We start from the raw sequence: 23,102 nt of genomic DNA, 5'->3' as shown, positions 1-23,102 counted from the left end.
ACGGCGTCGGCGAGCTCGTCGGCCAGCATCTGGGCGGCGTCGCGCTTGTGGCGGTCCCGGGACCCGCGGCAGCCGTCCCCGACGTCGGCGGGCGCCGCGTCTTCGGCGGACGGGCCGTCTGCCATTTTGTAGACGGACGCGCACTGCTGCCACTAGCGGAGGGCCTTGCGCTGGCCTCGCGACTCGCGACTCGCGGCTCGCCAGTCGCCTCTGACGACCCGGCGCAGGGATCGCCGCGGCGAGCCGGAGCTCGGCCGTCCTCGGCTCGGCTCGGGCGCGCTCGGCCAGGCTCGCCCGGGCTCGGCCAAGCTCGGCGCAGCCGCCGCGCCGGCCCGACCACGGGCGAACCCGCCGCCGACTTCGGGCAACTCCGTCGGCCGCGGGGGCGACACCGTCGAGCGACGCGGTCGGCCGACCGGGCCCGAGGAGTCACGAGGGCTCCCGATCTCGGGGGAAGCGGACGCGGGATACTTAGAAAATTCAAAATGGTCGTTCTGCACACATGTAACATCAAGGTGTTTACCAAATTTTTTCTCCAAACTGAATATGAAACTTTAAGGTGATACGAAAGGGGCTTATTCTACGAATTTCTATTGTTTGAATTTCAAAATGGTGGCTGAATGGTCGAGAACTTGGAAAAAGACGTCGATGAAGGTGACAGGATAGATGGGATGAATTCATTTTCTGGGATTGTGACGTGTTCTGGATGGTGGGAAGACGGTTATCAGTGATTGCATATTGTAATTGTATTAATGGTATAGTAGACATAGGGTTGTTCCTTACAATACTGGCTGTGAAAGATCGACGATCTTTTGTACAATTTTGGTAATGTCTAAGGTTAAAAGATTTCCTGTACAGTGGCATTCCTTGTAAACGCAACACTTCAGACTTAAATTATAAATAGAGTAAAACACTCGGCAAGGATTAAAATGCAACTGTTGTTAAAAGTGTAACCACTGTGCGAAGGCTCGGTTAAAGGTGCTATAAATATCGGGGATTGTTAAGTGTGATTCTCTTCTTCTGCCAGATAAGAAACGTTTGTTACTTCCAATACTATTTAACGAACAGCGAATGCTTAAATGTTACTTCAAGGAATGTCGAGGTGCAAATTGTTAGCGTCGATGTATCTATTCGTTTCTAATATCGTTAGACTAGACCATGGATCAGTCCAGTTTCGCTTTCCTACAGCTATTATTAATTCAGCTTATCTGTTTCTAATATAGATTAACGGATATTGCTAATACTTATATAAATTTGTACAATTAATTTAGCCACAACCTTCAAGATTGTGGAAATATTCTTAAAATTATCCTTAGCATATGTCAAGTTGCGTGCCTATCGCTAGATTCATAGAAAAACTATTAATCTTCACTCTGAATTATAATATAAAATAAGTAAAACTTCAAGTTAAAAAACATGATTCGATCGGTTGCATCATTTGACTTGAAAACAAGTACCTTTGCATATCAAATTAAATACTGAATTATCTACGTCCACAGCGACGTCGGCATCATTCCCTCAACTGTGCCAGCAGTTGGTTTGAGTGTCTCGTTGCAAAGGAAATTAAGTGGCAAATCGACAAGATGACCCTGAAATTTATTTCATTAAATTTACCAAAATTAAGCTCTAGCCGGTCATAATAACTGAGATTACAAAACATACCTTAATCTTTACCAACTTTCTCTGTGCTGTAATTGGGTCCGAAGAACATAGCGGTACCTCATTTTGATACATTTTCAACATGGCAAAGTTTACCACTTTATCGGTAGGAATGCATCGGAATACTTCTTCGAATATCTCGGTGTTTTGCTTACTCCTTGCACACCATACGTCTCTATAAAATGACTTTTTAATGGGGTCGCTAATATCGATATTTTCATGAGTCCGCAGCAGTCCTAAATGTTCACGAAACAATTGTTTCCTCAGAGAGCCAGCAAACTTTCCACTAGGAAAGTCCATAGTGTTCATCTTTCCCTCTTTGAATTCCTCATCCTAAAATAATTTATTACATGTAATAGTTCTTAGGAGGGACATCAAATTACAGACTTACATGAATTATCACCGCGATCTCGCTGTCTCTAGTGGCGATCATGCTTCGATCATTAATATTTGCCGATCCACAGATTACGGTCTTATCATCAACTATCATTAATTTACTATGAACATAAATTAATTCAGTGATCATCGTGCCATTCAATAAAGAGTGCGTTCTCAATCCATGGAATGTAATGTACTCGCTGGGATCTTGTATTCCAGCATCCAATAGTTGATTCAGAATAGCGTCTTTTCCCCTTTGATGATATTTAATGTTTTTATTCAAAACTGTTCACATCAATTTTTTATCTGAAGATATTAGTAACATCTTTGAAAAAGACCAATTTAGTTACCTCGATATGGATGCATAATTCCAATGAGTTATGGCATGTAATGCAGTTCCCGTAGGACCTCCTACTTCCCCTTCGAAACCTGGCAACAAAGGCATTATGACAAAAACTCTAAAAATCGAGCCTTCCCTATGTGCTCTCAATATCCTCTTCAATAATGTTTCCCCGATTCGGTTTTTAACGGTAGTTCTCTCCAAAGTAGCTAATGTTATATAAAACTGGTTCTCGATGTAAATATATCTGTAAACAAAATTATATTAAATTCACTGATAAAGGTAGTCATTTCCACAAAATTCATATTACGTCGAATAAGGTCCAAAACTTGCCTCTCGGCATTGCTGATCGCATGAATGTAGGCTTCGTGTATGCTCTGCTCTACGGTATCGGGTTCGAGAAATCCAGCCGACCAAGAACTGACGGACCTCAGAACTTGACACCTGACATTATGCTCGGCACTGATTTTTGCAAGCGATGCAATACTCTCGCAGTTCTTGTAGGACTTTGGCAGTAAGAATGGGTAGGTTGGATTCAGTTTCGCCTTTTCCAGCTGAAACGGACATTCCTCGATTTGCTTAAAAATTGCCCAGCAGTATAGGTTACGTTGGTTGGTTAGCCAAGCACTATTTCGTGATTATTTTCACTTGTAGTATCTTCTGACACCACAAAATAAGATAAAGAGTTCCATTTCTATATAAAAGCAACCTCACATTTCACAGTCAAATAAGCTAGCAGTAACACCAGCGACACTTGCGAGAAAATTTGTTATTTTTAAATTTTCATAAATGGTCAAAAAAGATCTACGTAATAATCATTTATTAACACTGAAACATGTTTTGTTTAACACCTTATAAATATTAATAAAGAAACACGACGACATTTAACTTGTATTTTAAGCGCCGTCATATTGGATAATCAAGTTACATTTTTCCCGCAAGAGTCGCTAGTGTTATCGCTGACCAATTTGGCAAGGAAATTCGGAATTAGAACCTTCCAGAAAGATCCCTAAAATGGGAAGTTTTTTTGAAACTTAGTGTTTGTCACCTTTATAGCATTCCACCTCTGAATAAAATGCCGAGCAATATCCCTGGCACTGGCACCTTGCACCATAACCCCCACGTCGTGCCAAGGCATCCGAGGAGTTGTTCTTCTATCGACCAAGTCTTGGTAAGGACTTTCAAGGTTATCGAAATCTTTGACTATAAAATTCGTATAATCCTTGCCCAGCCACAATTTAGCAGACCCAGAAAGGTTAGGAATTACATCAGCATTGCTAAATTTCATGCCCTCCCCATCGCCCAGAGGGGTCGGCAAGGTGGCACTTGAATTAAGAAAAATAATTTCAACGGACATATATAACGATAACTCGACAACTTCTCCAACTTCCACAAAACTTCTAGCTTACTTGTCAACTACATCCTCTTCGTCACTGCTCCCTTCATTCGGGTTGTACACCATACTTATCCATTCCTTCCTCTTCATCTTGACATTAAGTTTGACCTTATCGACGGTAGTCTTCGCCATGTCTAATAGATTTTTTCTATGCGACTCAGGCGTATTGCATTTAACATTTTCTGCATCCTGTGGTGGTGAAATAAGCAAAGGATCTCCAGGATTTATCGTTGGCAGCGATGGAGACGTCACCGGACTGTTACATATGATCGACCTAAAAATTGTGAAGCGTTCGTAATGGTGGATACTTTTCATCTTTAACCCAAGGCTAAAGTGCAGTTAAATGTGTTTTCAAAAAAAAAAAAGTGGTCGTACAGTTGTGGCATGAATTTTGCAGTTGCCATCGCGATTGTATTCGTTGCAATGGCCAGTGGCAGGAAAACATTTTTCTCAACTTTAGCCAACCTTGTTCGTTTACTGCTTGTGCTGGTTATTTTTCCTTTCGATGGAATGTAGATACTGGACTGATAAGCCGAGCCTGACGAACGATAAGAAGGATAAAGTATATATCGCTCAGAATTGCCGCAATTTATTTCTGCTTACCCAAATCCGTTAATCTATGTTCATTGTTGTCCCACCGGCCATAACATAAGTCGATTCCACCGAGAAATGCAACTGTCTGATCGACCACGACGATTTTCTCATGATGGGCCCAAAGGAAAACACCCACTCGAGCATGGTCAGGATGTCGCAAGACTTTTATATTCTCCGGACACTTTTCCACGAGTTGTTGCTTACTGTAAAAGCTATTTATACCCAGAGCAAGCTCCACTTCTTTGTAGATCATTACAAACACTTTGACACCAGCCATCTGGATTAAAATTAATCGTTATGCTTCTCGATAACATATCTTCAGATCGGATATGTTATTTGTCGGAGTAATCTATCAAGGTTTACAGGTTTACCTTGTGAAACATCCTTTGCAATATGCAGCAAACCAAGCAAAATTTAACATTAACATTAAAGGGTCTGATTATGAACGATTTAACTTGATTTGTTTACTCACTGCTTTTCGCTGTAAGATCTTGTCAAGCCTCCAGTAATCGCTGTCGGTTACTGGCCTCTTCATGTAAATTTCTGGAGAAAGCCACCAGTCGGCAATGAAAATCTCTTCTTTAGCATTTTCTAGAGCATCTGCTACGGCTGACATGTAATTTGCTCCATCGACGAACCAGGATGCTGGAGTTGGGACTCGATACGGTGCAAAGGATCTGTGAGGATTTCCCTGGGTGAACGGCTTCCCTTAAAATCATTTCCATTAACATACAATAGAATGATCGATGGATTGGATGATGCCTTCCTTTCGATACTCGCCTGTCACTAGAAAATATTTGTATTTATGTCACTCACCTTCATTATTACTAAATGTCTGGATGCACTCCATCCACTCCTTTGCTTTTCTCCTGGTCCAACATTTGATAACGATGTGTCTACTTAAATTCATTATTTGTAATCCATTTCTCAGCCCCGTGGAGTACATTCCGGAACTGACTTCAAAACCATTATCCATTAAGATAACGGACTTTATTCTTCCATCTCGAGGCCTGATGTACGCCACGAAGGTGTCCTTGACGATGAGATGTCTGGAGTGCCACTTGCCGCAGAGGGATGTACAAAAGTAATTGCATCTTACGCAGAACATACCTTCGAGTAGCCCGAAGAAATTACATCCACCCTTCGCTCCAGAACCTGTTCGCTTCAGTACTATCCCTTCTTTGCCTTTGTTACCCAGATCAGCAATAAACGATAAATGCGAAATTTCCATGAAATTTATCTAAAATCATGCACTGATTAGTTGTTCTGTATGAACATTTTTATAACGATACAATTTTACTGCAAATTATTTACTGTCTCAGGATGCCGTTTGTATATCTCTATTTTAAGTAAATTGTCTAAGTAGTCCTCCAGAGCTTGCATTCTGTGGTTCAACTGCTCGTAGGGGACAAGACCGTCGGGTCTATTCGGAAATCTACAGATTAATGGTAATTAGAATTTGTTTGATAAATGCATTCATTAAAGTAGCAAAAATGGAGAATCGATGTACCTTGGAAGCGCGCCTCTTTGTCGTCGCTTCTGATTGGCAGTACTTAAATTTTTTAAACTATTTCTCCTATCCCGATGACTCTTTGTTGGGAATGGGATGTTAAGACTAGCTCGATAGATTTTTAGCTGATTGTGCAGATTTTGTATGTGTTTATACCGCCTCTTGACAGTCCATACAAAAGGACCGTGTTTAAATTCCAGTGTATATAAATTTGGGTTGAGAGGGTGTGTCGTGACACTGCGTTCGTTGTCGATTATCCTCACGTGCACAGGTTCTCCAGGGATAAACACATTTCGGTTTTGACTTTTGAATTTTACAGCTGGAGCGTGAATGGCAGTGAATGGGACGATCCCTGGGCAAGCTACATAATCAAGAAAATAAATAAAAAGTCTACATCGTCAATGATAACATATTTTGTAACACCGAGACGTACAATGATTATCGTTATGATCTTCTCCATCAGGCTGAAGGCTGACTGCCTCACCATTTTCATTTATCGTTATTTCCAAGGAATCTGGTACCCCCAAAAAATCATCGTACTCCGAATCTTGTGCCGTAACGTTTTTATCCAAAGTATCGTCAGATAAACTCCCATCTAACGCATCTGCACACACTTCGGCTGCCATCGTGTAGAAGAGTTAATCTCCAATACTCATCACAACTTATCTGAAAGTAATAGAATCATCCTGATGACAAACGACGTTTCAAAAAATGCTATCGATTAAAATATATAACCGTAAAAATTATACAAAAAGTTTAATAGAGCGATTCAACTAAAATTAAACAGTCCGATAAATTCGTTTGATTACATTGGAAATGAATAGCCATGGATTCATAAATAAATCACAATAGAAAATACGATGTTCCTGGAACCGTCCTTGAATGCAAGGTCAGAGGAACTAGTATTAATAATTAACAATACCTTGAGGATGGACACTTCTGACGTATCGGGGATTACAAATGGAAATTACTTCCTTAGAAAAATAGGTGACAGCATTGACTTACCCTTCATAGCTTCCTTTCGACCAGAGTTTTCCTGTTTCGAGTCCTGTTACCCGTTATGTGTCACCGTGTCCCTGTCGTCATGAAATCATCCCGTGATTGTCATGGACGAACGAATCTCCTTCCGTTTTCTTTTTCTTTCTTTTTCTCTGTCTTTCAGGTACACTCGTACTCGTTCAAGAGTGGCTCCAAAACTCTCTTATCGACGATAACAAGGTCTGCCGTGGTGCCCACATTGTTGACGGGCCACCTGCCAACAAAGCGATTTAAAAGCGCCGAACAGTTGAATCCGTTCACGGCTGACTCGAGTCGTTTACTACATAACCTAACCTATTCTCGGCGCGTGCTTCTGTCACTCCGGAACGATTTTAATTGGCTTGGAACCCGACGAGGGAGGAGCAGTTAAAGTTTCAAGGTTATCTTCGACACTTGCGGCACTTACGAACCTCGGGAATTTCTCTTTTCTCAGAAATCGGGGTCTCGGTTCCATTATTGTCTTTGCTATCACTTTATCTCTTTTCGGCACGTTATATCTCGTCGGGTCAGAACGAGACGAGAATACGACCTTGTGCGCAGGCCTAGAATTTACGTTCATCTAGAGAGGATCCCTTGTTTCGATTTCCGCCACTGAATACAGAGGGGTAGTTCCTACCTAGTGGCGCTGCTATCTAGGGAGGTCGAATTCTTCTATAATCAGATGAGTGCAAACGATATATTATCAGGTAAACATTTAATATCATAAATCAAGTATGATTAATATAGTCTGGAAAATGGAAATGCAGGTTTTCGATTTAAGAGTCAGTAATGTCGGTGAGATTTCTGGGATATCAGATGTTGGTAACATCTTCGCATTTTTTTCAGACTCTTTTACACCGACTGCTGGTACGGAGTTGTTATAGACTGAAATTTACCGCAGAATAAATTACAATTCACCGTAGTTTATTAGTTTTTATTGCTCTATTGCTGGTGTATACATTTTTAATGTTTAAAATTTCACATCGAAGTTGAATATGATTAGATGTAACGTTAACCACTTAGACTTTAAGTGGCCTACTTAGGTATCAACAGTTTATCTTCACTGAACCGTCAGTGTTTCCGTCATCGTTCCATATTGTCGCCAAACAGCTGTCGTCCCAATCTGGACCAGCAGCACCTCATTAATAACGTCTTCACACGTCTGGACATACAAACTCCACAGGAAGGGACGTGATCTCATTTCGCAAAACGTTTTGCAAAACTTCAAGGCTATACAGTTCCAGGGCATTATTTGAAATTTCGATTCCCTTTTAAATTCAAACCGCAATCATCAAATACGTTGTTCAGTTCGAAACCGCTTTCGTCACCCGTTTTGTAATCCCTTGTTTATACCCACATTCAAAATCTAACCTCACACGGTATCAATTTTCAAAAACATTAGATACGTTTTTAAGGTGAAGTGAAACATCCTTCAAATCAGTCGATTCGAATACAACACTTTTTTTTAAGGGTATTAGACCAAACTGTCCGAAACTTTGACACGTCACTCCTGATCATCTAAGAATTGTCCTGACACATTCAAATTTTGGATTCTTCAAAAAAAATTTTAATTCAGTCCAGACCAGAACCAAAATGGGCGTCGAGCTCTCATATTTCGATCAGTATACAATTATCGAAGGCTCTGATATAAGAATCGAAAGAGTCAGGACAATTTTACGACAATTTAGAACACTCTGGTAATCGATAAACTCGCATTTGAACGGGATAAGGGCAAAAAAAGTGTTGTATGCGCTTCTATGCTAAAACGATGGGAATACGAGGTCTCGGAGTGAAAATTTAATTGCCCTGGAAATCACAGATGGCGCAGGGGGTTCCTCCGCAGTCAATTAGGGCCCCAGAAGGCACGAATCCAGAGGATTTCTGGAGTTTTACTTCGATTTCTTTATAATTATTGTACGGAAACGACAGGTGGAATATGCCATTTGGTACAATACCCAATATAATTCGACCCAGCTGTCAATATAAAAACGATCGTCGGCAACGTAGGCATTTAGAAAAATCTTCTTTATCGACGTTGATCAAGTTAATCGACGTGTTTCACTTCACCTTAAAGGGAGATCAGGTCTGCTGGATGCGTTTCGAGATCCAAACGTCATTTTTGGAGCGAATGAAATCTTTTTAAGGGGATGTGAAAGTGGAACCTGAAGGGTCAATCGTTCATGAAGCTTTTCTCCGAGTTGGGTGTACAGAATCAGGTCAAACATTACAATGTGAATTTGAAGGTTATAAGAAAGGTCCCGATACGCGTGAAATTTCATTTTTTTTTATTTCTTTTAATAATTTAAAAAATATCTGTAAAGGAATTTTTAAGAATTGAAATTTCACGGATAACAGGACCTTGTAGCCTCCATCCTCGCGTCGTAAAGTTTGAAACGATTCGGTACACCCAGTTCAGTGAAAAGAGTCATGGACGAGACTTCTTAAGGGCGCTCACCACTCCAGCGATTTTGCAGGGCCTCACGGGGACAACGATTCCGAACGTATTTCTAAACCGATCGAGCTTATCGAGTGCTCATATCGAAGATGAAACGTTGACCTGTGTTTATATGGGAGCGATTTTCGATAAGTGGTCATTATCATATAAAAAAATGCAACGGCATAATTTCAATGCCCTTTTACCTAGGAAGGAGGTGCTCGATCGAAAATCGCTCCCATATAAACACACGTCAACATTTTATCTTTAAAACGAGCACTCGTTGAGCTCGATCGGTTGAGAAATACGCTCAAAATCGTTGTCCCCGTGGAGCACCTTTTTCAGGATTTTCAAGTTTCTCGCGCGGAATTTGGGCATTCCTTAGCAACCGTTGCCGACTCTAGGCGGAGCGTCCAACTTGCGTGTGCGTGCGGCCGAGGGTCACACACGTTTCGGCGCCTAGTCCAGAGGCGTCTAGCCGTTGTGTGAGTTGTATACGTGCAAAATACACACACATTTTTCGCCCGTTGCTAAACACTGCCCATTATGCGTCGCGTCTCCCTCATCCGAGCGAGAAAGTACGTTTTGATTACCTCCCACCGAATTCGATGCTAATGCCATCTAGCGGTGGAAGTTATCGTCCCCACTTGGTGGCGAACGCCGTTAAGGTGATACGAAAGTGTTATTCTATAAATATATGAAGAATTCAAAATATTAATAGAACTGTTCTCCAAAATGGGTGGACCAAATTATCTAAAACTTTAACACGTGATTATGGAGGCCCTAACAAAGCTCGTGAAATGTAAATTTCTCGAAGAAAGAACCATTTTTTTTTTCTTTATAATCTATCAGACGATTTTCTTAACACTAGAACTACCAAGACCAGTAAAAATGACTGGTTTCAAATGGCCCATCCTGTAAAAAAAAAAAAAAATCCGCCGGTAGTTCTAGCGTTAAACGAAGCACATTTCGCTCCTGCGTGCAGGAAACGGGGATTCGTGATGTCGGTTCCCTCGATTCTTTTTATTTCAGAGACCTCGCTCGCTGCGCCCGAGAGGAACCTAAGAAAAGGTTCCGCTCTAACAAAGCTCGTGAAATGTAAATTTCTCGAAGAAAGAACCATTTTTTTTTTCTTTATAATCTATCAGACGATTTTCTTAACGCTAGAACTACCAAGACCAGTAAAAATGACTGGTTTCAAATGGCCCATCCTGTAAAAAAAAAAAAAAATCCGCCGGTAGTTCTAGCGTTAAACGAAGCACATTTCGCTCCTGCGTGCAGGAAACGGGGATTCGTGATGTCGGTTCCCTCGATTCTTTCTATTTCAGAGACCTCGCTCGCTGCGCCCGAGAGGAACCTAGGAAAAGGTTCCGCTCTCGGCCCGGCTCCGCTTTCAGTTTCGCGGTTTATTTTCGGCCTCTGCAGCTCCGCTGGTCTAAAAATGGTCCAGCCAACCCCAGCATCCGCTGGTGGTCACGTGGGGCCGAAAGAAGACGCCATCGAGGGCCAGGCCGAGGAGGACGAGGGCGGCTTTGCGGCGGCACAGTCAGCTGCTGAAGGTCCGGTTGACTAGTCACGCTAGACGCTCGTTCTTCTCAGGTAAGTCATCGCCCAGTTTCGCCAAAACTGGGCCACCGTATTCCCTCGAGATTGGTAAAACCAAAGAGGCCGAAGGGCGTTCGCGAGGGAGCCAGGGCCGACAAAGACGGGGAAACGGATGAGCGATGAACGAAAGAGAGATTGGGTCCGAATCCGTGGATTGAGGAAAATCGTACTTGCGCCCTCTTTGGCGGTTTTATACTCAATGGTGGGGACCAAGTGGACGGAAGTGGATATCGGCACCATCTTCGGTAAACTTCCCCCTTCTTTCTCGATTTTTGCCGGCGGTTCCGGTACTTCTGGTAGCTTCCGGTTCCCCAGTGTCAGTGCGTGGTACTCTCAGCTTTGGATTATCCTGGACGTCTACGAAGAGCGAAGATGAACATCGGATGGACTCGAGATGGTGTTCAGGGCCCGAGTGGTGGGATGTGAAGAGGAACTATTGTTTCCAAGCGGGGAATCCCTGAAAAATCGATGGAAGTCGATGCAAAATCGCTGAATAATCGATGCGGAATCGTTGCGAATATCGTTTTTGATACGTGGGGGACCAAGATGCATCCTGAATGGCTTCAGGGTCTTCGGAAGTGGGGTTTGGAGACCACTTCTTGGGTTCCTTGGGTCCTCTTTTTGGTCCCTTCAAGGAGTATCTTCCTTCCTGGATGCCGATCTTTAAGGTGATGTTAAAGTGGCGTCAGAGAGGTCTCCTTTTTGAAACTCCTCCGAAGTGGGTGTACCGAATCGTTTCAAACTTTACAACGTGAACACGGAGGCTACAAGGAAGGTCTTGGCACCCATGAAATTTCATTCTTTTTATATATAATTTTGAGGACATGAAGAAATTTTTTAAAATTTCATGGGTGTCAGGACTTTCTTTATAGTCTCAGTATTTACGTTGTAAAGTTTGAAACGATTCGGTTCATCTGGTTCGGAGAAAAGTTTCACGAGCGATTGATTTCTCGGATGCCACTTTCACATCCCCTTAATCGGGATCGGAGGAACAAAGTCGACTTTGGAGATCTTTTGCCACGATAAATCTGAAGATTTGTGGCTGATCTCCATCGACGCTTTCCAGCATACCCGGCCACTAATTTTCGAAGCTCCTTCTTACATCTCGGGACCTTCTCGAGTTATCTAATCGATGGCCCCTTTTTCGTTCTTCGGGGTTCAGAAGACTTTCGATCTTCGGGGCTTGGACTTGGAATCGATATCGATCTCGATCATTTGGAGCTCGATGCGGTCTCATTCCCAATGGGCCACAGACACCAAACGGTGCCGTGCAATTTGATCCAATTACTGATGCAAATGTTTCTTTCAAGGTATTATCTATTAATAATATCTTGATACTACGTTCGTTAGACCTTATAAAGTATTACCTGAAGGGAATTTAAATTCACCTTAAAATTCAGAACGCGGGTTCCCTATCACTTCAAGCAGGGTCTTGCTCCAAGTGTGAGACCCTTCGCCGAAGATAAAAATTCATAAACAGGGCTTGGAGGTTCATAAAAATCGAACGTCTATCAGAACATGATCCCGTTTTATCCTTCATTACACCTGCTGAACTGCTAGTTACAGGGAATATTAATTCACCTTGAAATTTAGAACATGGGTCCTCCACCTCCAGAGTCCCATCTAGAACTAGTCTGCTCTCCAGAGATAAAAATTCATAATCAGACCCTGTAATTCCGTGAAAATCAATTGCCTATAGATTCATGCTCCCGTTTCATGTTTTAATTAAATCTTCTAAACCACCAGTTGAACGGAATTTAAATTCTCCCTCAAATTCAGACCATCGGTACCCTCCCACCACCAGCGGCACTTCATCTGGTCTCCTTATCATGGTTAAAAATTGATATCCAGAGTTTAAAAATCCATCAAATGGAACCTTCTCTATATAGGTCCATCTGAAAATCTTCATTTAATGCAGGGAATATTTGTGAAGCAGATACCGTATTCGTTTCTTTCATCAGGGAAACGGATTCAGTTCGCCGCCATCTTTGGATGGTCATCATCTTCGATATTCCCTTTTTATTATTTTCTGGCTTCCCTCTGGGATCGGCTGTATTATCTATAAGGTAACAATGTCAATCCAAGAGGCCGATTCGGCAAAAGGTCATCAGTCGATTCGATTCGACGGTGCTATCTTCTATTTTTACGGTGGAGAGGATTTCCTTTGACACCGGAGACGTCGAGCGTCTTCTGAGCGGGACAGCTTGGAATGGCTCGGGACGAGGCATCGCGCTGGCTAAACTTAGAAAAGACGATCACTCGTTATAAATATAAAAGCCTGCATACTTTACATCCGGACGGTACACAGGGGCATTGTTTATGTGCTCGCTTGCGCAACCGGAGGAATCTCCTGACCCCCCTGGACCACGACGCCTTGTGACGTTTCATGACGTCCTTATCACGGACTCACGACGGAATATTTAGATCTTGAGCCCTTCTTGAAAGTAGTTCAAAAGTTGCTTGAAAGTAAACAGGAAATATTTTTCTCAGGCCTTCAATTTTTTTTTTTAATATTTGAAGACTATTTATTAAATTAAAAAATTATGAACGTCATTTGGAGACTTTCTCTCGGAAGTTAAGGCGATACGAAAGTGACGTCAGTGGTGTGTTGAAATTGTTGAAAATGCTTGGAAACAATGTTTATAAAGATTGAAATTTCACGGGGGGCGGGACCTTCCTTATAGCCTCCACATTCACGTTTTGAAATCGCAAACGATTCAATGCCCTCGATTTTAGAATAAAGTTTCCATCTGATATTAAAAGTACTTGAAAGGTACTCGAGACGTGTGTGCAGATAGAGGGAGAAATACAGGTGTAAAAATATTTTGCCATGAGTGGAGGAAAAGGCATTTATGTCCGCCACTGTACCTCTCTTTGGCGTAACCAGAGATATGCGACGTGCTTAATATTTCATTTATTTCCGGGGAGTTTTGCTTTCTTTTTCCTTTTTCCTTCTCTAAGTGACCGGAGTCGCTCAAAGGATCGTCGATGGATTTCAGTGATCGTCCTTTCGGGAGGAATTCGAGTTTCGATCTCTTTTCTCGAGTCGGGCGCTTTAAGGTTACTCCGAAGTTGCAAATGGCGTAGTTAAAAGTTCCACCTTACTGTGGCTCCCCCGAACTTGGAAATGCTTTTACGAAATGGCTCCGAGTAATCGTTGTAACTCGAGCTGACTTCGGAATTATGACGGGGCCGACATTAATCGCATTTGCCCCTCGCTTTACTGCAATTTCTGGCATAAGTGGACCCACGTAAAAGCGGCCATTTTGAAATCGCTTTGCGCTTCTTTCGACCACTCCCGCAATCCGACTTTCCTCTATTAATGGGAATTCAGTGATTAACAGCCGCGATTAAAGGGCATCTTTTTATCTCCAGGAAATATTTATTATCAACCCAAAAGCGGCCATTTTGAAATCGGTTTGCGCTTCTTTCGACCACTCTTTGAATCCGACTTTCCTCTATTAATGGGAATTCAGTGATTAGCAGCCGCGATTAAAGGGCATCTTTTTATCTCCAGGAAATATTTATTATTAACCCAAAAGCGGCCATTTTGAAATCGCTTTGCGCTTCTTTCTACCACTCTCTGAATCTGACTTTCCTCTATTAATGGGAATTCAGTGATTAGCATCCGCGATTAAAGGGCATCTTTTTATCTCCAGGAAATATTTATTATTAACCCAAAAGCGGCCATTTTGAAATCGCTTTGCGCTTCTTTCTACCACTCTCTGAATCTGACTTTCCTCTATTAATGGGAATTCAGTGATTAGCATCCGCGATTAAAGGGCATCTTTATATCTCCAGGAAATATTTATTACTAACCCAAAAGCGGCCATTTTGAACTCGCTTTGCGCTTCTTTCGACCACTCCTGGAATCCGACTTTCGGTATCAAGAAACACGTCTAATATTTCCAATATTTTCGTTTCGGTATTTCCTTATGGGAGCAAAACCTGTGATTTTGGTTTTAAATACTTATCAAAACGTTTATAGTGTATTCGGCAGATAATATTTGAAAAAACACCTTATGCAAAGATACACGGTCGGTCGTGGCGACCAAATTTGGACCGCGGATCTCGCCGACGCAAGATGGTGGGGATGATGGCGTCTATTTTCGAACTCTGGATACTTTACACCGAGAGAGCGAAGTAGTGTTCACGAGGCTTTCGATTTATGCTTTTTCCCGCAGCTCGCCGAGTATCGAGTTTCGAGTTTCCCCGATCATGTTCTGATCTTCGGCGAAGGAGACAAAACGACGCATCCGCCATATTGAATCGAGCTCCTCCGAAATCTATCCGTAAATAAACTGGAACAAGAAATATTAGTAATTCCCGAGTGAAAAAGGGATTTGCCAATTAAATTCAGGGTAATTAGGTGAAGACTTGTGGAATAAGATTAAGATTTCTTTGAAAATCGAGGAATTTCGGGGGAAAAGCGACGCGGTGGCTGGGAAACAAAATGGCGGCGGATACGGCGAACGCGTTACGAGCTGCTTCTTTTCTTTTCAGGTAGACGCTCCTAGAAACCCGATCCCAAGATGGCCGACGATGAGGTTAGGTACGTAAAGATCGGACTTCGACGAAGGTGGTTGGATTTTACAGTTTTGAGAAAGGTATTTCGAATTGCGTTAATACGATTTTCTCTTCTCCTTCCATGAATTTCCTGGGAATTCGCGTTGCGTCGATTCCAAATCGGCCGCCATCTTTGCTCGGACTGAATTTCTTGAATGGACGATGCAGTATCCGATCAAGTGAAAGGTGAGCATGGTTTCTGGCTACGTGTGGATTTTTTTTTCTAATTATGGAATTACGTTTAGAATTAGCATCCGTCCGACCGCGATCAGGACATGGCGGAACCGTTTGAATTTCGCGCCCTTTCGTCGAGACGTCGAAATCAGAAATTCAAGGCCCCGGTAGATCGAATTCCGGAAAAGTTTCAATGGAAATTATTCTAAAAAATGAACATTCAGTTTCCATATTTCGGTCTCGTCGATTAGTCTCGTAAAAGGGGCTCGAAATTTGACCAAATTGTCAACCGATGCCCTGAGATTGACATCGGTCTGGCGTCCATGTTTTTTTTCCTCGTTTCGATTAGTCTTGTCTCACTCACTTCCAAAATGTACATGAACATCAAGGAGTGAACTTTTGCATTTACCCACTTTCTGCAACTTCTATTCTACCTGTTCATTTCCGACTCTGTGTCTCACATTCTCGAAAACTGACAATCGATCTTTAATTACACTTTTCATTACCCTCCGATACATTTTTTAATCATGTTGGATTGACAAGTTGACTTCACGGAGAAATGTAAGAAAAACTCAGTTTAGAAGTAATATCCACTTTTCGACTCTGCATTTATTTTTTTTCGAATAACATTCTTCTTTATCCAGAGAGAAAAAATGCCACTGAAACAAAGAAATATTTTATCAATTCAAAGAATGATTATATTTGACTCAAAGAAACTCGGATAAATTAAATGCAACGTATCTTCGGAATTATGATAATTTATTTCGATTTATTTGAGTCGAATTCTTTGAGTGAACGAAATAATTCTTTGGTTCGATGACATTCCTTTTCTCAGTGTAGGAAAATATAACACCGTAAGTTCTCATTCTATTTTTCTTTTTACTTCGAAATTATTGTCATTGCCATATTTGACGTGTAAATTCTCCAAAACATTGTCGATTTAGTTCTTGCGAAATTACAACACAAACACATATTACGTCATAATCATAACTCTTTCTTCTATTATTTCCAGTCACGTTATCCATTGTTGCGAGAGAGAGGGAATTTCATAACTTAATTTGTTCATTTTGGGTGTACATTTATTTATAAAAATAGTCATGATTAATAATTAACTCCCTCTCTCTTGCAAACAAATGGTCCCCAATAGGGCTGCAATTGCACAGTCCCGATTTGCATCAAAGACTCAGAAAACGTCAGTAAATGTGTGAACCTTACAGTCACTTACAACAATTAGTGCTCGTGTGAAAAAAAGAAAAGAACAATGCGAGCACGATCGGTAAAGTAAACACCGGAAGCAGACCTGGGTGTTAAATGTGCCGTCCACAATTTTATTTGTTAATTAACATTCTTCGCATGGCACCAAGTCACTAATCCGTCCATAATTTGCATTCGAATTATTTGTCCCGGGTGCATGCATTGCAATACTTTCAAATATAAATATAAACGTTGCCTTAACCCTTCACTGTATGGTTGCATTTTTTTTCGAAAAATTTGGATCATGTAGAAGATTATAAAAAAAGAAATCAACACTGACTGTAATGACATAAAATAAAATACCAGATGAAGGGTTAAGTGACTTCTCAATTTTTCTTTTTACATATATATTTAATTTTCGCGGTTTTGGTCTCGCTTAAGTGAGTGTGAATTTTTTGGAGGTTGATACCAGCCTCCGGAAACCGATTATAATGTTTTAATATAAGTTATGAAAATTCGTCGCTTTGGGGGATTTTTTTATTTTACGCTTGGAAATATCTCATAATATTGGCAAACGATTTGTCTTCCGGCCTGAAATGTGTTGAACGCTTCGCAGCGAAGAGAAACTCGAAACACAGAATGCTATCGACATGTCCAATGATTTCCAAAATTTACACGCCATGTTTCGAGTTTCTTTCGATCGAAACGAATTTTATTAGACGCTAATCGGGATTTTTTAATTCTTTTTACAGAGGAAGCGCCTCGAGGATGTACGTATGAGCTGGTACAAAGTTGTAGGGAGACCCGGAAGTCACATTTTCCCTGACGACTCTTCATCGAAATCTTCAGCAACATGACAGAAAAATCATTAACAAAAATTAGGGGCTAGAAATAATCATTTTGTTTTAATCGGCAGTATCAATTCGATGGTAGACACGATTTCGTAGCTCAAATTAAACAGTCTTCAGATGATTTGGTTAGACTTGAAGAGCTCCTTTACGAGAATTCTTTTTAGTTTGTCCAGTAAAAGTCTTTTCTATAGTTCCAAAATTAACTAGCAAAACTTAGATGATTCAGATGACCAAGAAGAGCTTAAAAAGAATTTTGTTTAACAGTAAAAAGGTTTTCCTAGCTTCGAAGGTAAAAAGTCAAATTTCAACGATTTAGGTGGACTCGAAGAGTCTCTGATTTAGGTTGCCCTGAAGAGCCCCTTTATTGGATTTCATTTATTTCCCTGGTTTCGATATCGACATTCAGGGATATTTTTACACACTATTTACACCATTTACACTGGATCTTTAGGAAAAGAAGAGGAAACAGGCGGAGACCGACAGGAAAAGGGCGGAAGTCCGCGCCCGCCTTGAAGAGGCCTCCAAGGCTAAAAAGGCGAAGAAGGGTTTCATGACCCCTGACAGGAAGAAGAAACTCAGGGTATGTTCATTATCATTTTTATTTTCATCTGCACGCAGAAAAAAAATTTGGTTCATTTATCAAAATCATACAATGGACCGTATTTGGTTAATTTTAGTTCACTCGTTCGTTTCGATCGACTGAATTTTGTCGGTTAAATCGTTTCATTAATTTATGAAATATTTTAGTCAACAAAATTCCCGGTATTTCGTTAGAGAATCGCATAATGTTTTTCTGAAATATTCGAATCACTTTATCAGTTGACGCGATTAACCGAACGTTATCAATCAAAGAACTTAGTCACGTCGACGAAACATTCGGGTTTCCATATTTCATGGCTGAACTAAGAAAAATTATCCTGATTCGATTAAATCAATTTTCTGCGGGTGGAGGGATGAATTTTTCGTCGAATGTCTGCTAATTCGGAATTTTCGTGATTGAACTAAGAAAAATTATCTTGATTCGACTAAATCATTTTTCTGCGGGTGGAGGGATGAATTTTCCGTAGAATGTCTGCTAATTCGGGATTTTCATGATTGAACTAAGAAAAATTATCTTGATTCGACTAAATCATTTTTCTGCGGGTGGAGGGATAAATTTTCCGTAGAATGTCTGCTAATTCAGGATTTCACAGTTGCTGCTGCGTAAAAAAGCCGCGGAGGAGCTGAAGAAGGAACAGGAGAGAAAAGCTGCCGAGAGAAGGCGCATCATCGAGGAACGTTGTGGAAAGCCAAAGAACGTCGATGACGCGAATGAAGGTATTTTTCCCGCTGAAAATCGGATTTTTAAATCGAGTCGGGTCCATTTCGAAGATTCACCTGCGTTACGATTATTTTTAAAGGCGACTCAAACGACTGTGCATTGTTCTTTCTTTTTCTATATCGATGACTCGTCGCACTTTCGTCATTAAATATCTTTAGTAAGGTGCGAGGGCACCCAGGGCGCTATGTATAAAACAATTTATAAAACGTCAACTACGCAGTCGATGCGATAGCTCTTGCAATGATTTTATTTAAAGATATTATTATTTCGAGCTCGCCGAGTTTCCAATTGATTTACGGTGAAGAAATCATCGCAATGGACGTCGTCAGGTGAATCTGAGAAATGGGCCAGGGACCTGGATTTTTGCAGAATGCGGATTAATTTTACGAAGTCAGTTCCGAGGAAGTGCTGAAAAGCTCTCTGGAGAAGCGTTAGAACAGTCGAAGTAAACAATTTTTCTTTTATTTTTCATTTTTTATTTATTTAAGGAAGCCAAACGGACCTGGTCGTGAAATGAGCTCAAGAAACGCAAGAAATTTTCGAATCGCTTTTTTTATACTTTTATTATTTATTCATGGAAGCCAAATGGACAGGAGTTTCATTTCAAGTCGAAGCCTCGCTCGTAACGAAGTGCTATATAAAATTAATTTAACTACCAATGATTTATTTAATGAACATTTATAAAGCGACATGTTTTTCAAGGGAATTTGTCAAAATTATTCGCAGCATTCGATTTTAGAATTTAATGATGGGAAGGGGAGATACTTGATTTTTTTTCTAAGAGCAATAACGTATCGGTTATCGATTATTGGCATTTATTTACAGAGCGAGGCTCAGGTCCAGGCTAAGGCTAAAAATGGCCACATTTGTAACGATGAATCGTAGCGATTTGTTATCCGTGCCGTCCATAAAATTTGCATAAATTTATTTGCACAAATTAATCGCAGCGATTTATCGTTACGCGTAAAACACCAAGATACTGTCCAGTTCATCAAATAATTTTCATTCGTCTCCAATTTGAGGGAATTTCCCTCGATTCGAATTTCCAATCATCTGTCGATCGCTAATCGATTTCCCCCGAGTCTCGGTACTCATTACCAGACACAGACTACGTCTCCATGGTACTCCTAAATCCGGGATTTATCAAGTCCGGATCCAGTAAATCGCATAAGGTGAAGTGAAACATCCTTCAAATCAGTCGATTCGAATACAACACTTTTTTTTTAAGGGTATTAGACCAAACTGTCCGAAACTTCGACACATCACTCCTGATCATCTAAGAATTGTCCTGACACATTGAAAATTTGGATTTTTCAAAAGAATTTTTTAACTCAGCCCAGACCAGAACCAAAATGGCGTCGATCTCTCATATTTCGATCAGTATATAATTATCGAAGGCTCTGATATGAGAATCGAAAGGGTCAGGACAATTTTACGACAATTTAGAACACTTTGATAATCGATAAACTCACATTTGAACGGGATAAGGGCAAAAAAAGTATTGTATACGCTTCTATGCCAAAACGATGGTAATACGAGGTCTCGGAGTGAAAATTTAATTGACCTGGAAATCACAGATGGCGCAGGGGGTCCCTCTGCAGTCAATTAGGGCCCCAGAAAGCATGAATTCAGAGGATTTCTAGAGTTTTACTTCGATTTCTTGATATCATTGTACGAAAACGACAGGCGGAGTATGCCATTTGGTACAATACCCAATATAATTCGGTATAGCTGTCGATATAAAAACGAACGTCGGCAACGTAGGCATTTAGAAAAATCTTCTTTATCGACGTTGATCAAGTTAATCGATGTGTTTCACTTCACCTTAATAAATGCGCATATTCGATCCTGAGTGCCTCGATCGACAGTTCAATTCCGATCTGGATAAATCCCGGATTTAGGAGTACGATGGAGACGCGATCATTCACACGAATTACACCAACAAGTACAACAAGTCGAGCTGACGACGAACTTGAACCGATACTTGACGACTCTTGACACTGACAATATACATTACTCGGACACTCGTCGATGTCTTCGAGACTCGAAAGGGACGCACTTAAGGTGATATGAAAGAGTCAACCAATATCTGAGAAATGAAATCGTTGGGGAAAATATTCTCCGAATTGGGTGAACCGATTTGTTTCTAATTTTACCAGGGGAATATGGAGGCCCTAAAGTAGGTCCTGAAAATAAAGAAATTTAATTTTTCATCGAATATTTACTTATCATGGACTGGAACCAACATGGCGTGGTCGGTGCACGTTTTCGATGTTTTCCGCTTCTTGGAGGCTTAGAATCTAAAATCAAGAGTTTCAGGACCTAGCTCGAACAATTTAGAATACCGTAGAAATGGAATATTACAGAGTCAGATTGATGAAAATATGGAAAATACTTTCACCAACGATTGCAAGAGAATGCTGGCTTGTCTCGGGGCTGACGCGGGTATTTAGAGGAAAAATTTAGTAGCAGCTAAACCTCACAGATGGCGACGTTGGTCCTAAACAGTCGTTGGAATAATGAATTCACGGGATTTCGACAGTTTTACGTCGATCTCTTCGTCGTTACTTTATCGAAATGACATATGAGCCGCTCAGTGCACACATCGACTAACTCCACTTTTTGAAAAATCTTAAATTTAGCTGTCAAAGCACTTGGTATAGTCATAACTTTTTATATTTATAATATCTTTCCTGATTAATAGAGATTAACACCATTAAATGGCAACATTTTTTTCGGCATTCAATAATAAGTAATTTATTTCAGAAGACATTTTGATTAACTCCATACTCTAATGTAAATCGTAGACGAATACCTGGCAGTATAGTATTATTGGATTATCTGTTGCGGCCGTACATCGACGCTTTTTTTTTTTAACAGCCGAAGATGCTTTCCCCCTTTCAACAATATGAGTAATAAAATCGCATCAGCAAACAGATAGAAAGAAGCGCAATGCAGACGGTAGTTAGTATAACGGTGATCTCTCACGCTGAATGTTACCGTATACTTCACCAATATTACACGGACTACATATTTTTTGGTCTTTTCAACATTACTCCCTGATTGTTTTTAAAGAACTAAATATTATACCGATATAATCAAGATGAGTGAAACTAATAACAATGTGGATGTGGAAAGCAGTGATGATTCTTCAATACGATTTATCAGCAGAAAGTCTGGGGCAAGAAGACGTTTATCGTGTTTCTCGAATTCATCCGATTGCAACGGTACAAATTCCCCAACAAACCCATCGATTGGGAGGAAAAGAAGTCGTAATCCTGATAAATGGGCACGAAATTTACAAAAGCATAACGGAACAAAAGGTTTGGCATACAGGAATAGGGGAGGAAATGTAATACCTGCAAAAACATTTGTCGATATAAAATGCAGACGATTATTTTTTGGCTATTCTTTCTTATTAATTTTATATACCGTTAGATGAAAACTATAACTGTATTTATGTATTCTACATTATATATTTGAAGTTATATTACAATAGGAATTTTAAAAAAGAATCTACATTACTTCATCGCATTTCTCAACTTTTTGTTTTATGGAGTTAATCAATGTGTGCACTGAGCGGCTCATATGGAACCCTTCAGTTGGTATAATTATCAACGTGGACTGTAAAAGACTTCGACATAAATATAAATGTCGGTAACGGGACGCTTATGTTGCCACTTCGGTATTCAAAATGACGTTTCCACCGAAAAGGGTATACATGAATTTGAATTTATCGACCTCGATTTAATTTCTCGCCGCCTTTCATATCATCTTAATCCTGGATAAATGTCTTCTCGTGGTCGTGTGTAGATACCGTGAAACGGGTCCTGCGCGACTACCACGATAGGATCGGGGCTTTGGAGGATCAGAAATTCGACATTGAGTATAGCGTTAAGAAGAAGGAATACGAGGTACACTTTCCGAGTACTCGAGAGTGACTCTCGTCGAATCTTCGAGATCAGCCTTTCCGTTTGGCGTGGAACCAACGGAAAACATGCATTTCAACGCACTTTAGACGTGCCGATCACACCAAAGGCACTTCTTCTCTCTTCGTCAATCC

The 23,102-nt window shown here is 40.8% G+C and overlaps 2 protein-coding genes across 24 annotated transcripts in view; one reads left to right on the top strand and one right to left on the bottom strand.

Annotated features, from left to right (window-relative positions):
* Positions 1-724: 724 nt before the first annotated feature.
* LOC105697210 (phospholipase D2) lies at positions 725-7,385 on the bottom strand. Of its 2 annotated transcripts, none has more exons than XM_012420339.1 (16): positions 7,210-7,385; positions 6,883-7,129; positions 6,311-6,543; positions 5,878-6,238; positions 5,682-5,802; positions 5,184-5,607; positions 4,840-5,075; positions 4,377-4,644; positions 4,149-4,311; positions 3,787-4,047; positions 3,426-3,702; positions 2,711-2,931; positions 2,388-2,624; positions 2,051-2,291; positions 1,663-1,992; positions 725-1,589 (listed from the first exon to the last, which is right to left on the bottom strand). In XM_012420339.1, exons 3-16 carry the CDS (start codon positions 6,501-6,503, stop codon positions 1,488-1,490), a joined length of 3,435 nt encoding a protein of 1,144 aa, XP_012275762.1. In that variant the 5' UTR covers positions 6,504-6,543; positions 6,883-7,129; positions 7,210-7,385; the 3' UTR covers positions 725-1,487. The 2 variants fall into 2 exon arrangements, with proteins under 2 accessions (XP_012275762.1, XP_012275763.1); XM_012420340.1 differs by having other exon boundaries at positions 1,488-1,589; positions 4,239-4,311.
* Positions 7,386-10,781: 3,396 nt separating this feature from the next.
* LOC105697208 (troponin I) overlaps positions 10,782-23,102 on the top strand; it is a 50,727-nt gene continuing 38,406 nt past the window's right edge. For 4 of the 22 annotated variants that reach the window (XM_012420333.2, XM_012420332.2, XM_012420325.2 and 1 more), the window contains exons 1-5: positions 10,785-10,927; positions 15,437-15,480; positions 17,620-17,637; positions 18,170-18,298; positions 18,912-19,035. In XM_012420333.2, coding sequence (XP_012275756.1) covers positions 15,466-15,480; positions 17,620-17,637; positions 18,170-18,298; positions 18,912-19,035 — 286 coding nt within the window. In that variant the 5' untranslated portion in view covers positions 10,785-10,927; positions 15,437-15,465. Of the gene's footprint in view, positions 10,928-15,078; positions 15,226-15,271; positions 15,295-15,436; positions 15,486-15,667; positions 15,686-17,619; positions 17,638-18,169; positions 18,299-18,911; positions 19,036-22,852; positions 22,954-23,102 lie in introns of those variants that run through there. The other 18 variants (XM_012420337.2, XM_012420336.2, XM_012420320.2 and 15 more) reach the window with 17 other exon arrangements.

Source organism: Orussus abietinus, unplaced genomic scaffold (assembly GCF_000612105.2).
Source record: "Orussus abietinus isolate OABI.00-Male unplaced genomic scaffold, Oabi_2.0 scaffold172, whole genome shotgun sequence".
In the NCBI taxonomy this organism is placed as follows: Eukaryota; Metazoa; Arthropoda; class Insecta; order Hymenoptera; family Orussidae; genus Orussus; species Orussus abietinus.
This window is presented reverse-complemented; position numbering and strand designations above follow the sequence as displayed.